At 41.1% G+C, this 22,023-nt stretch overlaps 1 protein-coding gene across 2 annotated transcripts in view; it reads left to right on the top strand.

Annotated features, from left to right (window-relative positions):
- LOC117429079 (protein-tyrosine sulfotransferase 1) overlaps window positions 1–21,253 on the top strand; it is a 30,843-nt gene extending 9,590 nt beyond the window's left edge. The window contains exons 3-6 of one of the 2 annotated variants that reach the window (XM_034048252.3): window positions 9,771–9,969; window positions 17,263–17,313; window positions 20,135–20,181; window positions 20,759–21,253. In XM_034048252.3, coding sequence (XP_033904143.1) covers window positions 9,771–9,969; window positions 17,263–17,313; window positions 20,135–20,152 — 268 coding nt within the window. In that variant the 3' untranslated portion in view covers window positions 20,153–20,181; window positions 20,759–21,253. The remainder of the gene's footprint in view (window positions 1–9,770; window positions 9,970–17,262; window positions 17,314–20,134; window positions 20,182–20,758) is intronic. The other variant, XM_034907588.2, reaches the window with a different exon arrangement.
- Window positions 21,254–22,023: the final 770 nt, after the last annotated feature.

Here is a 22,023-nt window from a genome sequence, read left to right as displayed (position 1 = left end):
AAACTGAACCCCCCCTCCCTACGGTAGACCTGCTGGGTGTGGAACCAATTCAAACGAACACAATTAGCTTGGATCTCCTTATGCTGCTGTGACCCTGCAGCGCCACCACCTGGTAAGCAAGGGCTGGTACTGTATCTACATGCAAAAGGTTTGAAATGTGGAGGGAAAGCCAGTGCAGAAGTGCATTGACTGCACAAGTGCCAGAATAAATCCTGCATGTTCACGTGTGTTTTCCTGGAGGGTGTATTGCTGTACAGCTAATAACAAAGTCCATTCTGAATCAGAATAAAATGTCCTGTAAAAGCTTTCATCATTTAACAAGTGACAACACTTCATATTCAAGCATCCACCCCCCCACCCCACCCACTCAATGTTACACATAGAGCAAAGCTCAGTCTAATAGGACATTGATGTTGGCCTCCTGATCCCCTCTCGCTGTCACACAAGGCTGTGTGGTGATCATTGACCTTGACAGTGTGGTGGTGCTAGACTGCAACAGGGCTTCACCCTCTCTGTTACTGTTGGCATAAATCAAAGGTTGGTGTGTGTGTGTTTGTGCGTGTGTGTGTGTTTGTGCGTGTGTCTGTGTGTGTGTGTGTGTGTGTGTGTTCCTTCACATGCTGTCGGAAGTGCACCCTGGAAGACGCACCGTTTTTTACTTAAAACAGCCCGCATCTTAAAAACATATGAACTGAACATATTTAAAAATAGAATTTGCAGAAGGATTCCTGCCACGGATCCCTGCTCTACTATTGAAATCCCTTCTCAATCACGAATATCTGTTCTTTAACCCAAGTTGAGCTTCGCTGCTCTTTATATGGAACGGGTTTGACATTGAGAAGATAATCCAGCAGTGCTTGCCATGCAGTTCATGACATCACACCAGATTAAAGTAATTCACACGCACAATAACAAAAATACATCAAAAGACTGTTCTGGCCAGTGGCCATAGACTACACAACCCCTCTCCCAACCTTAAAAGTACTTCAAAGCGCTGTCCTTCTGTTTATACCATGTTGAAAGAATATCAGTATCCCTGTATTGGTATAGCAGCTTGTGGATTGAGAAACGTCAAATAAAGAACTGGTGTTTTTGATGCTTCCTATTATTTGCGTTGAAATGTTACAGCACGTGATTGACCGATATGAAAAGCTGTAGCAAAACAAAGTTGAGATAGCGTCTGTAATGCATTTTTTTTTTTTTTTCAAGGGTGATGGCGTTCACTGTAATGCAAGCTAAATCATCCCGAGTGCATGGTCTTCATACAATATTAATAAATAGATAGAGACCCTGTAAACTATATTACAAGCCCCGTCTCTATTCAAGCCCATTAGTCGCAACTGCACTTAGAAGTCTCTTAAGTGCGTCGACTTTGTGAACAAAGAGGCAATTAGGATTCTAAAATAACACTGAGAAATCATTGAGCTGGGCAAGTAAAGGGTTGTGTCAGATACTAATGTTAGGTAAAATGTAAGATCTTTCCATTATTTAGTGTTTCAGCAAGGTAATGCAGGTGGGGGTACAGCTATTCTGGTCTTATCAATTATTTAGGTGCAGAATCAGAAAGCGCTACGTCCGCCTTGATTGGAATTGTCTTGCGTGGCTTTTAGAATCCAAAAGTTGTTGCATTGCAATTTTTTTTTATCTTATTACAAATTTCACTTTGCTGCAAGTGACTTAATAAATCAGGCTCTTTTGTTTCAGCGAATAATATAGGTAATGCAACATTCTGCAGGGAAGGCATATGTCTTTATAAATCATTGTACCGCGTTGATGGTGTTTGTTTTGAATCATTTAAACTCGGGTAGTTTGCTAATGGAAGCGTTTTATCATGGGGAACGCCAGTGACACAATGCAATAATGAGCCCCGGGGTCCAGACCTCCTAAGAGAACTATTAAGGTTAACATGGACTCTGCTAGTACTTAGATTGTGTTACTTTTCATCAGGGTTTGATTTTATTTTTATTTGATGCTTTCAGGCATGGCGTGTAAAGAACGAAACCTGGAGACCGCCTCAGCGATCTCAAACTGAGAGAGTTTATATTAGTAAATCAGGGACACATGTCCGCTTCATCAGATAAGAGATTGTTCACATAATGGTCTTATGAGACTCCCAACAGCTGACGCACATTCTCTGTCGCTGAAGTGAAAAAGTTCCAGCCAGTTCACAATGTAGTACTGTTCTTGCGTACTGTCCTGCACGCTTGACACCTCGTGTGGTTCAGCTGCTTTGCATAGTCTTTATTAGTTTAATAGTTCCTGATGAAGCAGCCACATCCTGCAGGAGATCACTCAAACACCTTGTACATATTGCAAGAGGCTGTGTCTAACATCATTTAGCCTGTTACGCAGAAGTTTGCGTTAACTGCATTGCTTGGCTACTGAATTGAATGTTTCGTCACTTCTAATACAGTTCGGCTGTTCTGTGTCTGTTTCAACAGTAGAAACCCTTTTAAAAACTTCTGTGTCTGTCTTTCATCTGTGTTGTAAGAGTCAAGGTACTTTTACCTGCAGAGCTGGGTTGTCGCTGTATATAGGGATGCATCGTTCATATGAATTAAATTTTTTTTATTTTTTTAAATTTGTGTGTATATATATATATATATATATATATATATATATACAGACGTGCTCAAATTTGTTGGTACCCCTCCACAAAAAACGAAGAATGCACAATTTTCTCTGAAATAACTTGAAACTGACAAAAGTAACTGGCATCCACCATTGTTTATTCCATATTTAATAGAAATCAGACTTTGCTTTTGATTTTTTATTCAACATAATATTGTAAATAATAAAACAAATGAAAATGGCATGGACAAAAATGATGGGACCGCTAACCTAATATTTTGTTGCACAACCTTTAGAGGCAATCACTGCAATCAAACGTTTTCTGTAGCTCTCAATGAGACTTCTGCACCTGTTAACAGGTAGTTTGGCCCACTCTTCCTGAGCAAACTGCTCCAGCTGTCTCAGGTTTGATGGGTGCCTTCTCCAGACTGCAAGTTTCAGCTCTTTCCATAGATGTTCGATAGGATTCAGATCAGGACTCATAGAAGGCCACTTCAGAATAGTCCAATGTTTTGTTCTTATCCATTCTTGGGTGCTTTTAGCTGTGTGTTTTGGGTCATTATCCTGTTGGAGGACCCATGACCTGCGACTGAGACAGAGCTTTCTGACACTGGGCAGTACGTTTCGCTCCAGAATGCCTTGATAGTCTTGCGATTTCATTGTGCCCTGCACAGATTCAAAGCACCCTGTGCCAGGCGCAGCAAAGCAGCCCCAAAACATAACCGAGCCTCCTCCATGTTTCACTGTAGGTATGGTGTTCTTTTCTTTGAAAGCTTCATTTTTTCGTCTGTGAACATAGAGCTGATGTGACTTGCCAAAAAGCTCCAGTTTTGACTCATCTGTCCAAAGGACATTCTCCCAGAAGGATTGTGGCTTGTCAATATGCATTTTAGAAAATTCCAGTCTGGCTTTTTTATGTTTTTCTTTCAAAAGGGAGTCCTCCTGGGTCTTCTTCCATGGAGCCCACTTTCGCTCAAAAAGCGACGGATGATGCGATCAGAAACTGACGTACCTTCACCTTGGAGTTCAGCTTGTATCTCTTTGGCAGTTATCCTTGGTTCTTTTTCTACCATTCGCACTATCCTTCTGTTCAATCTGGGGTCGATTTTCCTCTTGCGGCCTCGCCCAGGGAGGTTGGCTACAGTTCCATGGACCTTAAACTTCTTAATAATATTTGCAACTGTTGCCACAGGAACATCAAGCTGCTTGGAGATGGTCTTTATTTTCTTTCTGATCTCCTCAGACAACTCTCTCCTTTGCTTTCTCTGGTCCATGTTCAGTGTGGTGCACACAATGATACCAAACAGCACAGTGACTACTTTTCTCCATTTAAATAGGCTGAATGACTGATTACAAGATTGGATACATGTGTGATACTAATTAAAGAAACTAATTAGTTTGAAAATTCACTATAATTCAATTATTTATTATCTTTTCTAAGGGGTACCAACAAATGTGTCCAGGCCATTTTAGAATATCTTTGTAGAATAAGCAATAATTCATCTCTTTTCACAGCTTCTTTGCTTTATTCTATGACATACCAAAGGCATGTAAGTATACATGATAAAATAGCTTTTAATTTCATCACTTTTCAGGAGGAATGAAGCATTATTTCAATGAGCTGTAAGGGTACCAACAAATTTGAGCACGTCTGTATATATATATATATATATATATATATATATATATATATATATATATAAATATAAATGGTTCTATTTATTTTGTACTGAGCTGTTGCAGTCACTCCAGTCTGCTTGTTGCAGCCACCAGCAGCATCACATTCCACCATGAATGACTATTTTAGTGCTGAAGTTTTTTCTGACAGTCTTCCTGAATACTTAAAGGCTGACGTAGTTTCCTTACATTATTTCAAATACTGTTCTCTCTCTGTCAAGGGGGGTGCCACTAATGTATCTGGTTCATTGAACAGAACATACAGTACTGTAGACTATTATTCTTCCAAGAGTAAAAGTCACTTTTTTGATGAAAAAGAAAAAAACAGTAATTGCTGTAGGACACTGCTAGTAGAGGTGCATGATTTTCTTGCAAGTTTCCGAGGGCAAAGTCCCTGCTATCCATTGTCAAGGGAGAGCAGCCGGACTGAACTTTTCCAATGAATTACCAGCTGTATAAACTGAGTAAGGGGGACTTTTCAGTTTCTCGGGAGAAGGAGAATTTGAGTTGAAAAAAGAAAGCTTTGTGCAAGTACTGTATGTGTTGGCCCTCTCCTCTCCTAAAGATCCCGTGCAGTGGAATATATGCCAAGAGGAATTCCCTGCCCCTTCCTGAATTTTTTTTAGCAAAATGCATTAAGCTTAAGAAACCTTGAGAGAGAGGTTTGGGCGTATTCCTGTCAATCCTGAGAGTGAGATGACTGTCACGCTGTGCATTAGAGAGCTCCCTTCTGAATGATATTGCACTTCATTCATGCTTTGACGGGCTTTAAGAATTCAACATTGCATTGAGCAAGACTAGACAATCTGAACATAAAAAAAAAAAAAAACACAAATAGTCCTGTTTTGGAATTTAAGAACTTCTCGAGCCATATAACAAGCTTCATAATTGCGTATTTCAGAGGATGTTGTGAGACGGTGAGTACTGTCTCATGTCCATCTCTGTGAACAGAGCCATGTGTAAAACTACCTGCAGTACAACGAGGACAGCGATGTGTGGAAGTGATTCCCTGCCTGGTTAGAACTGAACTTGCTGCTGTTTTTGATGGAGTCTCCTGTTTGCAGGAGCTGCTTGACTCTGTCGCCCCTCGTCTGAGACGCAGAGAGCTGATCTTAAATATCAGAGGAGGAGGGCTAATCTTTCAGGGGGTGATCGGTTTGAATGAACAAGTTGTGTTACTCGGTCTCGCATACTTTCTGGTTTTCCTCTGTTATGCTGAAACAATGCATGCTTTGCTTGTTAAAAAAAAATAATTTAAGCCGTGCCAGAACTATCTGCTCAGGATTCCAGAACTCTGGGCTAAAGGTCACTTCTTCCTGCACGTGGCCTCTCTGAGGGACCCTGCCTAAAGCTGACAGAACTTGAAAATGGAAACATACAGGAACAGTGGAGTTCCCTGCCGCTTTAGTAAGTGTAAGCTAAGTGTAAGAGAGAGGGGGAGGGGTTAGGGGGGGTTAGAAGCAAGGAGATCCAGGGTTTGAATCTCAGCCTTTGCAAGGCTTTATGTGAATTTGGACACTGAGGATATGAATCTCTTCGATTCGATGAAGTCTTTTCACTGTGCTGTCCGTTAAATATGGGGACACAAAGTATCCAAATGCAGGTTTCAGTCAAGTGCGGATTAACGAGATGATAAAAGTGCGTGTCGGAGTGGTGGTTACTAATGTGAGGTGATGCTTGAGAGGCTTGTAAATGGTTTTTCTGTGCTGTGGATAAAAGCACTCCTGGTTCCCTATCCAGTCGATGCTCTGTCACCAATTTACTGTACATTGATTAAACCTTTCCAGAGTGAAGGGTGCTGGAGTTAGAGCTGCCAATAACAACCCAGGCTGTGTGAGCCCTTTCCATCAAACCTCCCCGTTTTAATTAAATGGTTTTTAGGACTTGCATAACACATTCATTGTTGCTGAATCAGAACAAGCAGGCCGTTTTAGCGAGTGTATGAAATGTTTCCTCTTTATGAGATTTGGGACTGGTTGCATAGAACACCTTAAGTAGTTTAAGTTTACTGCATGCCGTACCCCTGCATTCTGATGACTGGGATTCAGAGTCACTGCATGCCGTACCCCTGCATTCTGATGCCTGGGATGCAGAGTCGCTGCATGCCGTACCCCTGCATTCTGATGCCTGGGATGCAGAGTCGCTGCATGCCGTACCCCTGCATTCTGATGACTGGGATGCAGAGTCACTGCATGCCGTACCCCTGCATTCTGATGACTGGGATTCAGAGTCACTGCATGCCGTACCCCTGCATTCTGATGACTGGGATTCAGAGTCACTGCATGCCGTACCCCTGCATTCTGATGACTGGGATTCAGAGTCGTACCCCTGCATTCTGATGACTGGGATTCAGAGTCACTGCATGCCCGTACCCCTACATTCTGATGACTGGGATTCAGAGTCACTGCATGCCGTACCCCTGCATTCTGATGACTGGGATTCAGAGTTACTGCATGCCGTACCCCTGCATTCTGATGACTGGGATTCAGAGTCACTGCATGCCCGTACCCCTACATTCTGATGACTGGGATTCAGAGTCACTGCATGCCGTACCCCTGCATTCTGATGACTGGGATTCAGAGTCACTGCATGCCGTACCCCTGCATTCTGATGCCTGGGATGCAGAGTCGCTGCATGCCGTACCCCTGCATTCTGATGCCTGGGATGCAGAGTCGCTGCATGCCGTACCCCTGCATTCTGATGACTGGGATTCAGAGTCGCTGCATGCCGTACCCCTGCATTCTGATGCCTGGGATGCAGAGTCGCTGCATGCCGTACCCCTGCATTCTGATGCCTGGGATGCAGAGTCGCTGCATGCCGTACCCCTGCATTCTGATGACTGGGATTCAGAGTTGCTGCATGCCGTACCCCTGCATTCTGATGACTGGGATTCAGAGTTACTGCATGCCGTACCCCTGCATTCTGATGACTGGGATGCAGAGTCACTGCATGCCGTACCCCTGCATTCTGATGACTGGGATGCAGAGTCACTGCATGCCGTACCCCTGCATTCTGATGACTGGGATTCAGAGTCACTGCATGCCGTACCCCTGCATTCTGATGACTGGGATTCAGAGTCGCTGCATGCCGTACCCCTGCATTCTGATGACTGGGATTCAGAGTCGCTGCATGCCGTACCCCTGCATTCTGATGACTGGGATTCAGAGTCACTGCATGCCGTACCCCTGCATTCTGATGACTGGGATTCAGAGTCACTGCATGCCGTACCCCTGCATTCTGATGACTGGGATTCAGAGTTACTGCATGCCGTACCCCTGCATTCTGATGACTGGGATTCAGAGTCACTGCATGCCCGTACCCCTGCATTCTGATGACTGGGATTCAGAGTCACTGCATGCCGTACCCCTGCATTCTGATGACTGGGATTCAGAGTTACTGCATGCCGTACCCCTGCATTCTGATGACTGGGATTCAGAGTCACTGCATGCCCGTACCCCTACATTCTGATGACTGGGATTCAGAGTCACTGCATGCCGTACCCCTGCATTCTGATGACTGGGATTCAGAGTCACTGCATGCCGTACCCCTGCATTCTGATGCCTGGGATGCAGAGTCGCTGCATGCCGTACCCCTGCATTCTGATGCCTGGGATGCAGAGTCGCTGCATGCCGTACCCCTGCATTCTGATGACTGGGATGCAGAGTCACTGCATGCCGTACCCCTGCATTCTGATGACTGGGATTCAGAGTTACTGCATGCCGTTTTAATTAATCCAAGTGAACATGTATTACCTAATTTGATGTTTTTGCTTTTTTAGGTCACATGCAGTCAGAACATGTGGTTTTTTTGCCCTCCCTTTCCAATGAACGGATCAGAACAGCTGTGCAGGAGTTTTAAGCTTTTCTTTCCATTCGCTCGTCATGTTCTTTTGTTCCTCTCCAGGGATGCTGAACGCAGTGTCCCCAGGCAGATGAGTTTGGCGTGTGCGTCCAAGTCTGTGTTGCTTATATGAAAACAGACGGGTACTAGCCCTTGGCGTGCTGATTTTGCACCCTCCTATTTTACCACCAGCCTCTGTAAAAGACGGAGTTTATTGAGTTTTGAAATTCATGGGGTTCTTTCAGGAGTTTTTGGCTGCTGCTGTGTAAAATGTTTACCTCCATGAAATAGCAGTTGTCAGCTATGCAGTTTAACAAACATTATTTGTGACTCATGCGCTTTTGAGATACTGTATGAAGTGGGTAGACTGCTATTCCTCTTTTGTCATGTTCCATTACTGGTGCTGTCTGGGAAAACGTTGACCAGTTCACTGCTGAATTTCATTAACCACTGGCCCTATCCATGCTGCACATCTTTCTCGCATTTCCATTTTATTTCAGTATTGCAAACGATTCTGTCAGATTAGACACCTCTTGCATTCTAATCTGGAGATGCATTGTTTTTGTTTTAGTAAAACAACCGCTTCTAGTTGTATATTGATTTCTGTAAATCGAAGCCTCCTTTGAATACCTCAAAGTGACAGATTTGTAAGCGTTTTGAATATGCGATTAACAGTTCACTTTGTAAAGCAACCTGTGCAGCCTAAATATTGAAGCTATTACGTTTCTGATCGTGAATAAATTCAATAACCGAGTCAGACCTACTAAACCTCATAAAACCTGCCATGTTGTGTTTCTTGTAAGCAGGCCTAATTATTCTGTTGCATGCTGCTGTTCATGTAGCCGTCCTTAATCTCAGTGATTGTGTTCACTTTAATAAATGCATGACCTTTTCATAAAATCATGCATGACTCATCGATAAACCTCATCCAATTTGAAATTGTAGTTTTTGCTTGACAGACTGGGATAGAATTGGACAGATGTAGCCCTAAATGTTATTTTCAGATTTAATTCCCTATAAACCTTTTCTCGCCGTGCTGCCAAGAGACAATAATCTAATGCCCCCGCATGTTCGGAATGTAAAACTGGAGTTTAACTGTGCCTTGCTTGTTAAATTATTATTTTTTATCGCTTGTTGTAGCTGAATTTCATTTTTTTGCAATGGCATGAAACTCAAAGTACAAAGAGCACTACAGGTGTGTCTTGTATATTAAAACATTTTAACTTGGATAATCAAAGGCATGTAGCAACTCCAAGCAGTGTGTGAATTATAACTTTTCATGGATCCACACCAAGTCAGAGCAGTAATCATTAAAAACAAATGTTCGCGTGTTCGTCATGGGGCTTAAAGTTCATTCTAGTTACGTACCTTTTCATGGTCATTATAGACTAATTCCAGCACATTACCATCACCACAGAAGCACTTAACCTGCAGCACATGTCAAATCCATACTTCAAGTTCATCTGCCGTGAAATAAAAGGTTCTGGAAGTGATTTATACTTGGAATCTGCATTAAACTGGCTTTCCTTTGTGTGTGGCCCATGCTTGATGTCATGAATGAGCTCTGTTTGTGATGTGCGAGGGCATTTGCGCTCCGATTGGACGAGCTGGTTATTAACTACGGTACCAGACAACCGTCCTCTCTTTCATATGAACCGTCCTTCCCTTCCACTGTCTTCCAGGGTCGAGAGGTCCACAGATCAGGTGATCAAGCCTGTCAACGTGGAAGCGCTGTCGAAATGGGTGGGGAAGATCCCGCAAGATGTTCTGCGGGATATGCCAGTCATTGCGCCCATGTTGGCCAAGTTAGGATACGATCCATACGCCAATCCCCCAAACTATGGAAGACCAGATCCTAGGGTCCTGGATAACACTAGGAGGGTAAGTGTTGCTGTCTTCTTCATTCGGTTAGTTTTGCAATAGAAAAACAGAGAAGTTGAACTCTAGACTGTGTGGTTGTGGGGGATGTTAAGCCAAAAGTTTGGATTTTTCCTTTTTTTTTTTTTTCTAAAAGATAGTGCGGCCCTATTTACTTTAAGCTTTAACTCTCAATGTATTTAAATAATGGCTGGAGTGGCTTCATGGACTTTCAAAGTTGTATTCCTTTGACTCATGCAACTTCGATTCTGTACTGTTCGCTGACGTTAACCTGATCAAAAATTTAGATTACGTGTTTACTAAAAGTAAAAAAAAAATAATGATAATCGTTTAAGGTGTTGGCTTAATTTGAGTCATTTGTTTTATAATTAGCTTACTATGCAAAGGAAGTGAAGCATTGCACTTAGGGTGTGAAAGTAAGAAACATTTAATTACCCCCTAAAAATGTAGTTTTAGTTTTTCTTTTTTTATATATGAAAATGAGCTTCCTGTTTTGTGTTGCCAGCTGTTGCTGCAGCTAATCAATACATTTTCCTGAGTCTGCTGCTTGAGGAGCACTCGGCCGGATTAAGCACCCTGCTGCTTGACTGATCAGTGACGTCCGTCCACGCAGGGGACGCCGCTGCCTACGTCCTCAAATTAAGAACAAAAAATTTAAAGAGAGAGAGAGCCGAGAGCAGTGGCACTGATCCGCTGTTTATTTTCACTCTCGTTGTTCAAATGCAGTAAATGAGAAAGCCCTGTCATCAGCAGCGATAATGCAGCGCTCTGTTTGACTTTCATAGACCTGCACACGTGCTTGTGCTGTTTAAAATGTGTCTTGCTTTGATGCGTTTTGCAGTAATCCTACAGTGTAAAGGGTAATGGAGCTGAATAATGAATGGCAGTGCATAGAGTCCTTTTGGGAGATTTTAACCCCCTTTTAGAGCCCAGATGTCATGTAGTCTACTGAGGGAAGTGAGCCATCAATTATATTTGTGTTTGAGTCCAGATTAACTACTGTATGCAGACTGACCACACTTTCACAGTTCAATGTGTGTTATGAATATTCTAGCATTATCTAGTGAAATAAGTCATGCATCTCCAAAGCGTACAGCTACCTGGTTAATTGCGGTGAAACTGAATCTAGTGTTTTACTGGAAAAAAAACAATAATTGACCATGCATTCCCTGTACTTAAATGCAGACCTCAGGGACTGCAAACAGGTCTAGGTTGTGTTCCAGCTGCTGTTGGATCCAATTATTATTCCCTGCTGGGGGTATACAGTCGTGGAGGCACGTGAATACAAGTACAAACTTACAGTTTTACATGTATATAGAGACCTGGTTATCCAATGGAAAAATGTGGTCTGGAAATTCATTAGAACACATTATTGATGGCATTAAAATCTTCTAGGGCATTCTGGCTTGTGATAGGATTAGATCTGCCATCCACGTTTCAAAACATTACGATTTATAGAGGTATTGTGAGGTACAGGGCAAGTCTAGCCTCAGTCAGCAGGTTTTCTGTTAAGAGATGCTCATGCAGTGGTTAGAGAGGAACATTTCATTTAAATTCCTGGCTCCTTATCATTAATATAGTAGTTCTGAAACCCAGGACAAAGTGCAGGGCTAATGTGATTTTTCTAACTCTGTGAGCAATTCCATTAAGCCCTGCATGTTGTAGATGATCCTGAGATCATAACCGTGTTCTGCGATTTGGGGGGGGGGAGGGGTCTCTAAAGCATGTGTTCTTCATCCACTATGACCCACGGGTCCTCATTTTTCAGATCGATCTGTACTTTTCACCGGGACCTCCTTGGCCCGCGGGGAAATCCTGAATGGAGGATTAGCAAGAATTAAATTGACCATAAACCCTCCCGAAGCGGCCTTTCTCCTGGTTTTAAGATCGTTATTTTATAATCCGCTTGAAAAAGGCGTGTAAAGGTCACCGGTGCCTTTATAAGAGGTTTTTTTTTTTTTCTTGGGCAGAATTTTAAGATTTGAAGGAATGTTAACTTACTGTATTTATTTCTGTGGCACAGACATCTTATTCTGCTTTCATCTTTCTCCCCCTCCTCTTAATGCTGGTCCAAATCCTACATGGATTCTTCCCTGCTCTTCATACAAAAGAAGCTCTTCATTTCAAAACGTGTTCCTTTTTACAAATAAAACGGATCTGCCCTGTTTAGGGTGGCCTACAGTAGTGAGCAGGTTACCAGAACTACTGTAATGTCTACATTTTTATTGACAACAAAATGTACATGTAATAAATTTAAACCCACTTTGTGCCATATGTAAGAATGTTTTAACGGCTACACTAAGTTTCATATGGTGACCAATCACTTGGATTTAATACTTTGTTTAGCAGCAAGGGTCTGCAAATGTGGATAATAGCCTGACACTAGCATAGGCAATTTTATTTGTTTTTTAAATAGTGCTTCCCAAAAGTTGAAAGCCCCGCGGTGAGCTGAAAATATCTTGCAGCGTTTCTTTTGTACAAGAACGTAATGGTCTGCCCACCACGGTTTCTTGCTAGTTGCTGTGAACTGTGTTAGCAGTAAATGAGTCAATTAAATTCAAGCACGCTACTGGGATGCATTTGTTGGCCAACTTTTCAATACCCTTCACTTCACTTCACTTCACTTTGTCACAGTTTGATCCAGGGCCTAAAAATAAATAAATGTTAAAGCACAAAATGTTTTCAACACATTTTTTAACGGTGATCTTTTTGTTCCTGTTGCGTGCTTGTTTTGTGAGCTTGCTGCTAGGCACAATTCAAAAATAAAATAAAATACTTTCACTCAGGCCGAATTGTTTTATGCCTTTTAGCTCACACCTTTAATAAAGTACTGTAGGCAGGAACAGGACAAGTATTTAATTACAGGAAAACTGTGATTAATCCGAATCCCGATTTTATCTGAACGGCCCCTTGTTAACCTGTCCAAGGAAAAGGTGCTCTTCAGCCCTCAATCTCTGACATTTACACAGCAGGGCAGTACTCTGGGCTGTATATGCACAGGTAAAAGGGTCAATTCTGTATTTTTAGGAGGTTTCTTGATTGGGAAAGTTTTGTAAAGAATGTAGTTGTCATAATTCATTTATCAGAACAGTTTTGATTCTCCGAACACCCCTGGTCCCAATTAATTCAGATATCAGAAGTTCTCTTGTATTTGAATAAGCATTGATTAGTGAGGCAAAAATCAACAATTTATATACATTAATATACAAATAAATAAATACATAAATTCAACCCTAAGGTTTTGACAAATGACTTATCCACATTATCCCTAGCGATGATAATAAAATATTGACGACTTGTTATAAATATTAAATATGTCAGTGGCGTTTATTCAAGTATGATAATTCTTTCAAATCCTGTTTTAGAAGTGAAATAGAAGCTAGAATTGATTGATTTATTTATTTCTTCTTCTTCGGTTTTCAACAGTAAGTGCAGTCTGTGTCTTGTCTTGGCGATTCTGAAATGCGGTATGGAGTAGTTATTGTAAATGTTTGACTCCATTCCTGTGCATATTCCTGCCTGGCTGTGTTCTGAGTTACTCTGTGGCTTTACCCACACATCTGCAGTGCATCAAACACACATTTCCTTAGCGCATAATACACACTGAGGTTCTGCAATGCTCTACAGATTGTGCAGTTGTGTGCCTAAAATTCAGTTGCCTTTTAAAGACCATTGTTTGCTGTTTTTATTATTGTTTAGGTCACAAGTAAATTAGTTTTTAATAGCAGCCTAATAAAAGACATGGTTTGTGTCCACTGCAGTGCACCCTTCTTGCATGGCAGCCCTTTTATACCACTGATGCAGTTAGAAGGCAGTATGGTCATGGCTCCCATTTGACCTGTAATGCAGTTCCACCTGCCCTTGTATTCTCGTTTAGAAGGGGATCTCGTATTGCATGGTCTCTTAACTACGGCCCCCTGACTACAGCGTTATAAAGGGGGCAGCTCTGACTTGCACAATTCCCATCACTCCTTGTTCCTTGTAAGATGAAATGCAACTGTGCAGCTGACCTGAGGACTGTGCTGATTTGGTGCTGCTGCCTGATGTTCTCACGAAGACCTCTCTTGGCGTCTCCCACCTTGTCGGCCTCAATCAGGCTTACGTTTGGGTTCATCGAAGTGCTTTCTAGGAGGTATTTGCTGGAGAACCTTACAGCGCAGCGTGTTGCCGTTTTTAATTCCACATGCCCAGCAAAAGGCATTCATCAGATTATAAATAAAGCAATTTCGCTGCTTTTATACGTTTTCAAAAGACATTAAACTCGGCCCTGGCAGTACTTGGCAATGGTACTTAATAAAGTCCATGTGTTTCTGTGTAAGAGACTGCACGCCATAATCTTGTAAACAGCTTGGAACTAAAGTGTCTGCTCACTGTAATAATGCCTGCGTGCATATACCAGGGGAGTTGGGTATAGGCTGGTGTATTGAGAGAGGACAACTGAGGTTGGGGAAAGGTATCCTCCAGTAGTCTCTTGAGCATATACAGGATTTTTGCCGGCTATTCTCTAAATAAGAATAACAGAAATTGCATATTTTAAAACAAATGTAAAAAAAAAAAAAAACATGCACAAAAAGGCTACTTAAGCCTCTAAATTAAATGTTTGAGCTGGTTTGGTAATTTATTGAATGCATTTGCTTTTGTTTGTCATTTTCTGAAAAAATAGTGCTAATGACAATTTGGTTTGAGAATCGCGCCTTTTTTATGGCTCACTAAAAACGCCCTCAGCTTACTGTAGTGTTGTCTGTCTCACAGGAGAAGTGAGGAAGTATTAAGAAGTAGGACCGCAGTGTGGAGTAGTGGTTAGGGCTCTGGGCTCTTGACCGGAGGGTCATGGGTTCAATCCCAGGTGGGGGACACTGCTGCTGTACCCAAGGTACTTTACATAGATTGCTGCAGTAAAAACCCAACTGTATAAATGGGTAATTGTATGTAAAAAATAATCTAATTGTATGTACAAATAATGTGATCTCTTGTAACAATTGTAAGTCGCCCTGGATAAGGGCGTCTGCTAAGAAATAAATAATAAATATGTTGCATAGTGGCCGACAGATCTGCTAACAAGGTGAAGTAGGCCTACTCAAAATTGATGTCTTCCTTTGCGTGGATCCCTTTTACTTTGTTACTCCATAGTTTTACATCCTAAAGCGTGCTTGAAACACTGGAATGTGCACGTGATTGTTTTAATACAAAGTACTATCAAGTTCCCCTGACATGAGACATCATTAGGAACCCTATCTACAGTAACAAGCAAAAGCTGTAATTATACGTGCAACCCTTTATCCTTCACACTTCAGCACTCTGTTTGCACCCAGTTTCTCTAGCATGAGACTTGATCGGCTATTCTAATGTCATAAATTACTGTTTATTTTTAGAGAAGTCCTGGCATTTATTTTGAAATGAATCAAGCTTTTTAATTGCTTAATGGCGTGCTCGGATTTAATAAACAGGAGATGACTTGTCATAACACAACTTGCAGAATGCTGACAAGCAAAGAAAAGCTTTTGTTTCAAGAGACGCACACTGGGGGCTGTCCACATGTCAACGAGACCATTTTTTTTTATTTAGACAGATTATTTCTAGTTAAAATGGGAAACAAAAAAATAAACACAATCTTGCATAGCCATTAAAATTGTATAAACTGTTTTCAAAGTAAGCTTTTATTACAGCATGTGTATATAGGGTACATGCCTCCTGAGGTACTGTATCTATTGTATAACTCTTGGAGGTTGCCCTGAGTTTATTCGGAGGTCACATTTGCAGTAATCCTTTCATCTTGTTTGAATTAGATTTTGCAGAGATTTAAGCCATTCTGAGATGGGACCGAACATAAAAAAACAAAACAGCAATTCAGTATTTGCACGAACAGCAATATTCTTTCTCTTAATCGTTGGCATATTGTTTTACAGTTTGTACCACAAACCACAACTGATGCCATTACAGCATGAGCATCTTTGTTATTGGTTGTGTAACTAAACTGGAGCCGAAATGAGCCCAAAGAGAGATCACAACAACTGAAGGCTCTGATGGATTTGGAGGAGTGCCCTTCTTCTTCAGCTGATTGATCGATAACATGCAAGCTGTAATGTTCTGGAGAGAGGCCAGTCCAGCCAATGTTCATCCCAGATTGACATCAGGATTGCATGGGCTGCTGGGTAAAGAAGCCATCCCAGTGCTTTGACTGTGCTGGGCCCAGACACAGAACATAACACGCACTTTTTAAAAAACATTTTGTTGCATATTTTGGGACAATTCCAGCATGTTATCTACATGTTATGCTTTACACACACGGTGCCCTGTATGCACAGGTAATTCTATATAGCCGGTCTATATGGCTCCTTGAGCACCATTTCAAAGCTGCCTTGTTCTTGGATACTTCAATATACTGCAAAGGACAGTCTGGAAACAAGGACAGGACAAATGCAGTACAGTGATAGTTTTAAAAAACAGGCAACATGTTTAATGATCAGAAAACAATTGAAGCTGTGTCTGAATGTAGGCAGCTTTTTAGTCAACGCATTTCTTTTTTTTTTTTGTATGGTTTTATAAGAACTCCCTAATGTGGATCTTTTTAACATGTTGGACAGGGCTGCTGCAGTGTATAGCATTGAGAGGGTAGTGCACAGCAGCTGCACATTCTGCAATAGGTGCACATTATGCAAGAACTGCTCATTATATAATGATCATGGTCCTCAGTGGGCATGTTATATTCCAAGAATTACTGGTGAGCCAAGAGTCTCGCTCTGCTATTGAAAGCATCACAGCAGCTAATCCTGACCCTCCACATGCCCTGCAGAAGTGTGTTATGAAATGGCCCTTCAGGAAATGGAAACCATGCCCGCTTTTCATGCGGGACGCTGTATGCTGTATATGAATTCCATGCTGCTCGCTGACGTGATGGGAGTGTTTGGAATAGGAAATAACACAGACGTGCGGTTACAGACAGGAACAGCTTTTTTTTTTTTTTCTTGTCAAGCAGACGCTTGGTTTTGAATTCACACGGGTTTGAAACTTTAATCAGTGAGCGTCTGCAGATGCTATGAACCTGATGAACCAATTCATTTAATTTGGACATGCATACCGAAGTATCAAAGGTAATCTGTGAGCGCTGGTAAAGGTAGCTCAAGACTAGGGTTGGTAACCATGCCATCAAACCAGCACACATTCCCTTGCAGGAGGAGGGGCTGGCTGCATTTATTTCTTCAACACTGATCTTGCAAAAACAAAGCTTTGCTGTTTTTGAAATGTTACATGACTTGTCTGTATCAGTTTCTAAAACCCATTGCTTTGTTTTTCCAGGTCTTTAAAGGTGAATTTCAGCTCCCTGCTTTTCTTAAAGGACAGCCACAGGTACAGTAACTGTTCTGCCTGGTATGGAGAGATGTATCTGTTTTTTTTACAGTAGTTTTATAGAAGCATGCACACGCAGGTGCATCTGTTGCTTGTATTTTTCTTAATAGTTTATTATTTATTGATTTATTTTATTGATCTGATGGAGCACCTTTTTTTAGTGTGATGTAATGATAAGGCATGCCTTATTTAATTTAGTAAAGTCAAAATAAATAATTACCCCTTTTTTTTCATTTTTTTTTCTTTCATTTTAAATTGACATCTTTTCACATCGCATGTGCTTCCAACTGGATTATTTAACTTGAATGACGGGACATTTTCAACACTTGATAAATTCATAATACTTAGAGCTGCTGCTGCTGCTGAAAGAACCCCAAAACTAAATGAATGAACTAAAACCGCGCTGTTTATCATCTGTAGTCTGACTGGTTCAGTTCTCACAATGCTTCAGCAGGTCCAAAGAAGTATTTTTTGACTAAAGTAAGAAAACAGCTTTATTTTTTTATTTTTTACTTTTTAGACAGTTTGAAATATAAAAGACAAAAACATTTTTTTTTAAAGTAAAATAAACCCCAAAAAAGCAGCGCCCCAGTCTTGCTGCTTGGTTTCCCTCCTTTCGCGACAGCACCTCATCAGGGACTCCATCAAGGTGTACGAATACAAACACTAAACGGTGTTCAGGGACAGGCGCTGCTCTGCATGGATACGGATTACACACACGAGGCCAGTTTGTTATTTTCTTTCGGCTTGGTAGGGTTAAGTTGCAGTTGCATTGCCAAAGCCGTTCTACCACTTGTTACTATGGTGACTTGGCTTATTCAAGGACTCATCCTTCCCATCCGCAGCTCGCAAAACATGATTGATGTGCTTGGAGAGCAGATTTAAAACATAATGTGCTTGGAAACCAGATTGAAGGTTTCAATTGCAGTGTTTTTTTTGTTGTTTTTTTTTGGGGGGGGGGGGGGTGGTGAGGTCATCATCATATTGCTATGCATAATAATTACTGTGTATAATAATAATAATAATAATATGCATGTTTTCAGTCGTACTTGAAGAAGCTACATATTTTTTTGTGCGTCTTGCTATTGAATACTGAAGCGTTCTCAATGCATCGTATTTTTGATAGTCTGTAAGTCACCAAAGATTTTTATAGAGTGTTTCACAGCCCTGGTGCTTCACCCTGGATTGCATTAACTACTTATCTGGGGCTTACCCTAAAAATAAGTGATGCAATCCAGGGGGAATCCAGGGGGCTTTACAATGCTCTAACTCCAGGGACTGTATAATGCTCTAAATCCAGGGGGCTCTACAATACTCTAACTCCAGGGGAACATAATTGAGATTTAATTTAACATCATGTAATCAAAGCAACTACAACATGATGTATGATATTTTAATAAAGCCACACGTTCTGATTTGTATCCTTCGGGGTGCCTAACCTGCTCCGGATGGGCTGCAGTGAGAATCTCCTCTTCTGTTCACACCTGATTGGAAATCTTTAGATCTGCTTTAACAACGATGGTCATATTCTCTGCTAGAATAAAAAGTCTTGACAGTAAATGTACAACCTTTTTTAAAAGATCAAAAGGTTAAATCATATCAGTCCTGGTAGCCTGGTCCTATATGCAAGTTAAAAGCAAAGGGTCCTTTTATATTGAGGGTTTGAAGATAGTACTGATCTGTAGCCCTTACTGTGTATGTCAGAGTGGATAGTAGAGAGAATGCATGTGCTATACTGGGAACTGTATTCAAGAAAGAAATAAGCATGACTCTCTTTATGCTCATTTAAACAAAAGCTTCCCCAGAAGCGTAGCTGCCCTGTCGCTGAACTGTGGACCCCAGCTGTGAAGTGCTGTCCCCAGGAGACTTACTACTAAGTACTAGAAAGTACCGCTTTTTAAAAGCATGCACATTTTCATGCAATTACTTTTTTTATTATTTTATAGTGCAATAAAAAAGGTTTGTTAAAAGCAATGTGTAGATCATCCAATCTGTACATTTTTATTGCATGGTCTTTTATTATATTTAATACATTTGGCATATTTAAATACCTCTTAACTTAAACTCGTTTTATGCAGTCCACCTTGGTAACTGTGTGAGATCTTGTTCTGTTGCGATGCCCGTTTTATACAAATCCTTTTACTTCTGTAATGAATGTGCAGCTGGGGTTTGTTCAGACATGTGAGATAAGACTATACATGGAGTACATTTGAGTGGATTACTGCAGTATCGTTGAGAGGGTGGATTCAAAACCAGTTATATCTGTATCGGTTTTTATGCTCAAAAGATGAGTTTAAAGCGCACATCTGAAATCCGATAGAAAACAAACTAATACCTTTCAAAACCAGCTGTACCACCAGCACACCATCCAGCATTATCCTATATTAAATATGAATAAAATAAATCCTGTTCAATCTGGCTAATGGCACTCTACTCACTAATGGAATACGCTCCCCCTTATCCTCTCAGATCGTGCTTAGTTTACTCAGCACAGTAATTGTGTGGAATAAGAAACCAAATGCATGACTAAATCTGGATTTGTTTTTATAGAGCCGTACCTTTTGCATAGCAAAAAAAAAAAAAAATTCTCATTACAAAGCTATTCAGATGACTAAGTTCTGGTGATTCATTCCACGTTGGTGGGTAAATATCTGTTTTATAATCCTTTTTTTATTTTTTTCTAAATTTTCAGATTTCTATCCTTCGGTGTGCATAATCTGCTTTGGGTTTCTGGTTTAATTATTTTTTTTACATTCTATACTGTAACACCTGTTTGGAAATGTATTATTATTAGTAATAACGTTTCCTTTCTGTTTTGTAGACTGGACCAGTAGCATAACAGAAATGCAGCTCCTGGTCTTCAATGTGGTGAGTAGCAATTACTGTGCTGCCAAGCTGCTGCTTTGAGTGCTGTACTGTAATGAAAACTCTAGTGTGTTAAGATGCAAGCTTGGGCATGTAAAGATATGAGTTACACCACCCAAAAATGTATACAATCTTCTACAGGTTGGTTTTCTTTAGCGTGGTTTAGTTCAACACTAATGTTAGACCTTCCAAACGAGGGGATGTAATACATGAAGACAACTTTGCATACCTCACACAAAAAGAAGGCAACGCATATGGAGGCTGTGTGGTTCAGTGTTTAAAGAATAGGGCCTGTAACCAGGAGGTCCCCGGTTCAAATCCCACCTCAGCCACTGACTCATTGTGTGACCCTGAGCAAGTCACTTAACCTCCTTGTGCTCCGTCTTTCGGGTGAGATGTAATTGTAAGTGACTCTGCAGCTGATGCATAGTTCACACACCCTAGTCTCTGTAAGTCGCCTTGGATAAAGGCATCTGCTAAATAAACAAATAATAATAATATGGCCTGTTATGAATGCTGCATATAGTACAGTGTTGCTGTGGTGGCTGTTTTGAATCATTTCTGTCCTTCTGTATTGCAGGGAAAGACCAGAGCTGAAAAGATGCCACACCTTCAGTTTTTACCTGAATGCACAGATCTTTGTGCAGCAATGCAAGTGCGTGTTTGTGGACTTGAGGAAGCCCTGGTTTTAGGGGCTGAAAGAATGCACTTCGATATTCACAAGATTTCACTGGCTTTGTGTTGTACTGTACCAGACATGCTGATCACAAAACGTGGATTCATCTTCATCAGCTCGTTAACCCAGGGGATCTGGGGTTGTACGTTGTTTTTTATTTTTTTGCCCCTCCCACATATAAACTTCAGAAGTCTTGTTAATTTATGGCAGAATCTATCTCGAGGCTATGGTATGTATTTGTACATTTTTGTGTATGATGTGATGCCATCGCTACTGTTGGGATTTTAGTTGTTTTAAATACTGACGTTTTTCACCTGTATCTACGATCCATGGTATTTTGTATTTTCAAAAACAATAAAAAAAACAAAAAAAACATTGTCTGTGTTTAACTAACCACAAGTGTTGTGTGTTTCTGGAGGCACTGCAGTGTTAATTCCTGGTTCTTCTGTGCTCTGCTAGTCTAGCAGGTCTCAGTGATTGAAAACAAAATCTCGGGTAGTCCCTGTACGTTTTTGGTACACATGTGAAATTGCCTAAAGATCTTTTCAAGTTTTAATTTCTCATTTACTATTACAAATCCCCGCAGCACACAGTTAAGCCTTTCTTTTCAAGAGACATTAGATATGATCATATATTACACATCCTAATTAATCCTTCTGCAGATTTAAAGGGCCGGCTCTTAAGAATCTCTCTATGCCAATAGGAGCTGTGCTCCAACTACGTTTAGTGCTGTTCTGCATTTCACTTTTGCACACCCCGATCAACAAGAAGTTTCATTATTAATGCTCCTGGTAATCTTCCAGTAATTGTGAGTGGATATTTTATTGATGTACAGCGCCACCTGGTGGAAAACCCTGGCCACACAGCTTTTAAAGACCCACGCATCTAATGAGCTGTTCCTCCCTTGTTTCCTCAGTGAAAGTGGTGCGTCGGGTGCAGGGATCGCTTTGCTCAGCTGCCAGCTTTGAGAAAAGGAAGGTTTGGATTTTTCAGCTTCAGATAAAAGGTAAGCAACATTTTTTTCCCCCTTTTTTCAAGACAAAAATAAATACTAAAAACATGTTGATCTCGGTACGGTAGCACGACCGTAAAAATCTCAGTGACCCAAGACAGGAGAAAAATCTTCCTATCGGAAGTCGAATGAAACCTGCTGAATAGTGTGAAGTCAG

This window comes from Acipenser ruthenus, chromosome 24 (genome assembly GCF_902713425.1).
Source record: "Acipenser ruthenus chromosome 24, fAciRut3.2 maternal haplotype, whole genome shotgun sequence".
NCBI classification, from domain to species: Eukaryota; Metazoa; Chordata; class Actinopteri; order Acipenseriformes; family Acipenseridae; genus Acipenser; species Acipenser ruthenus.
The sequence above is the reverse complement of the archived record's forward strand: the minus strand, read 5'-3'. Positions and strand labels throughout refer to the sequence as shown.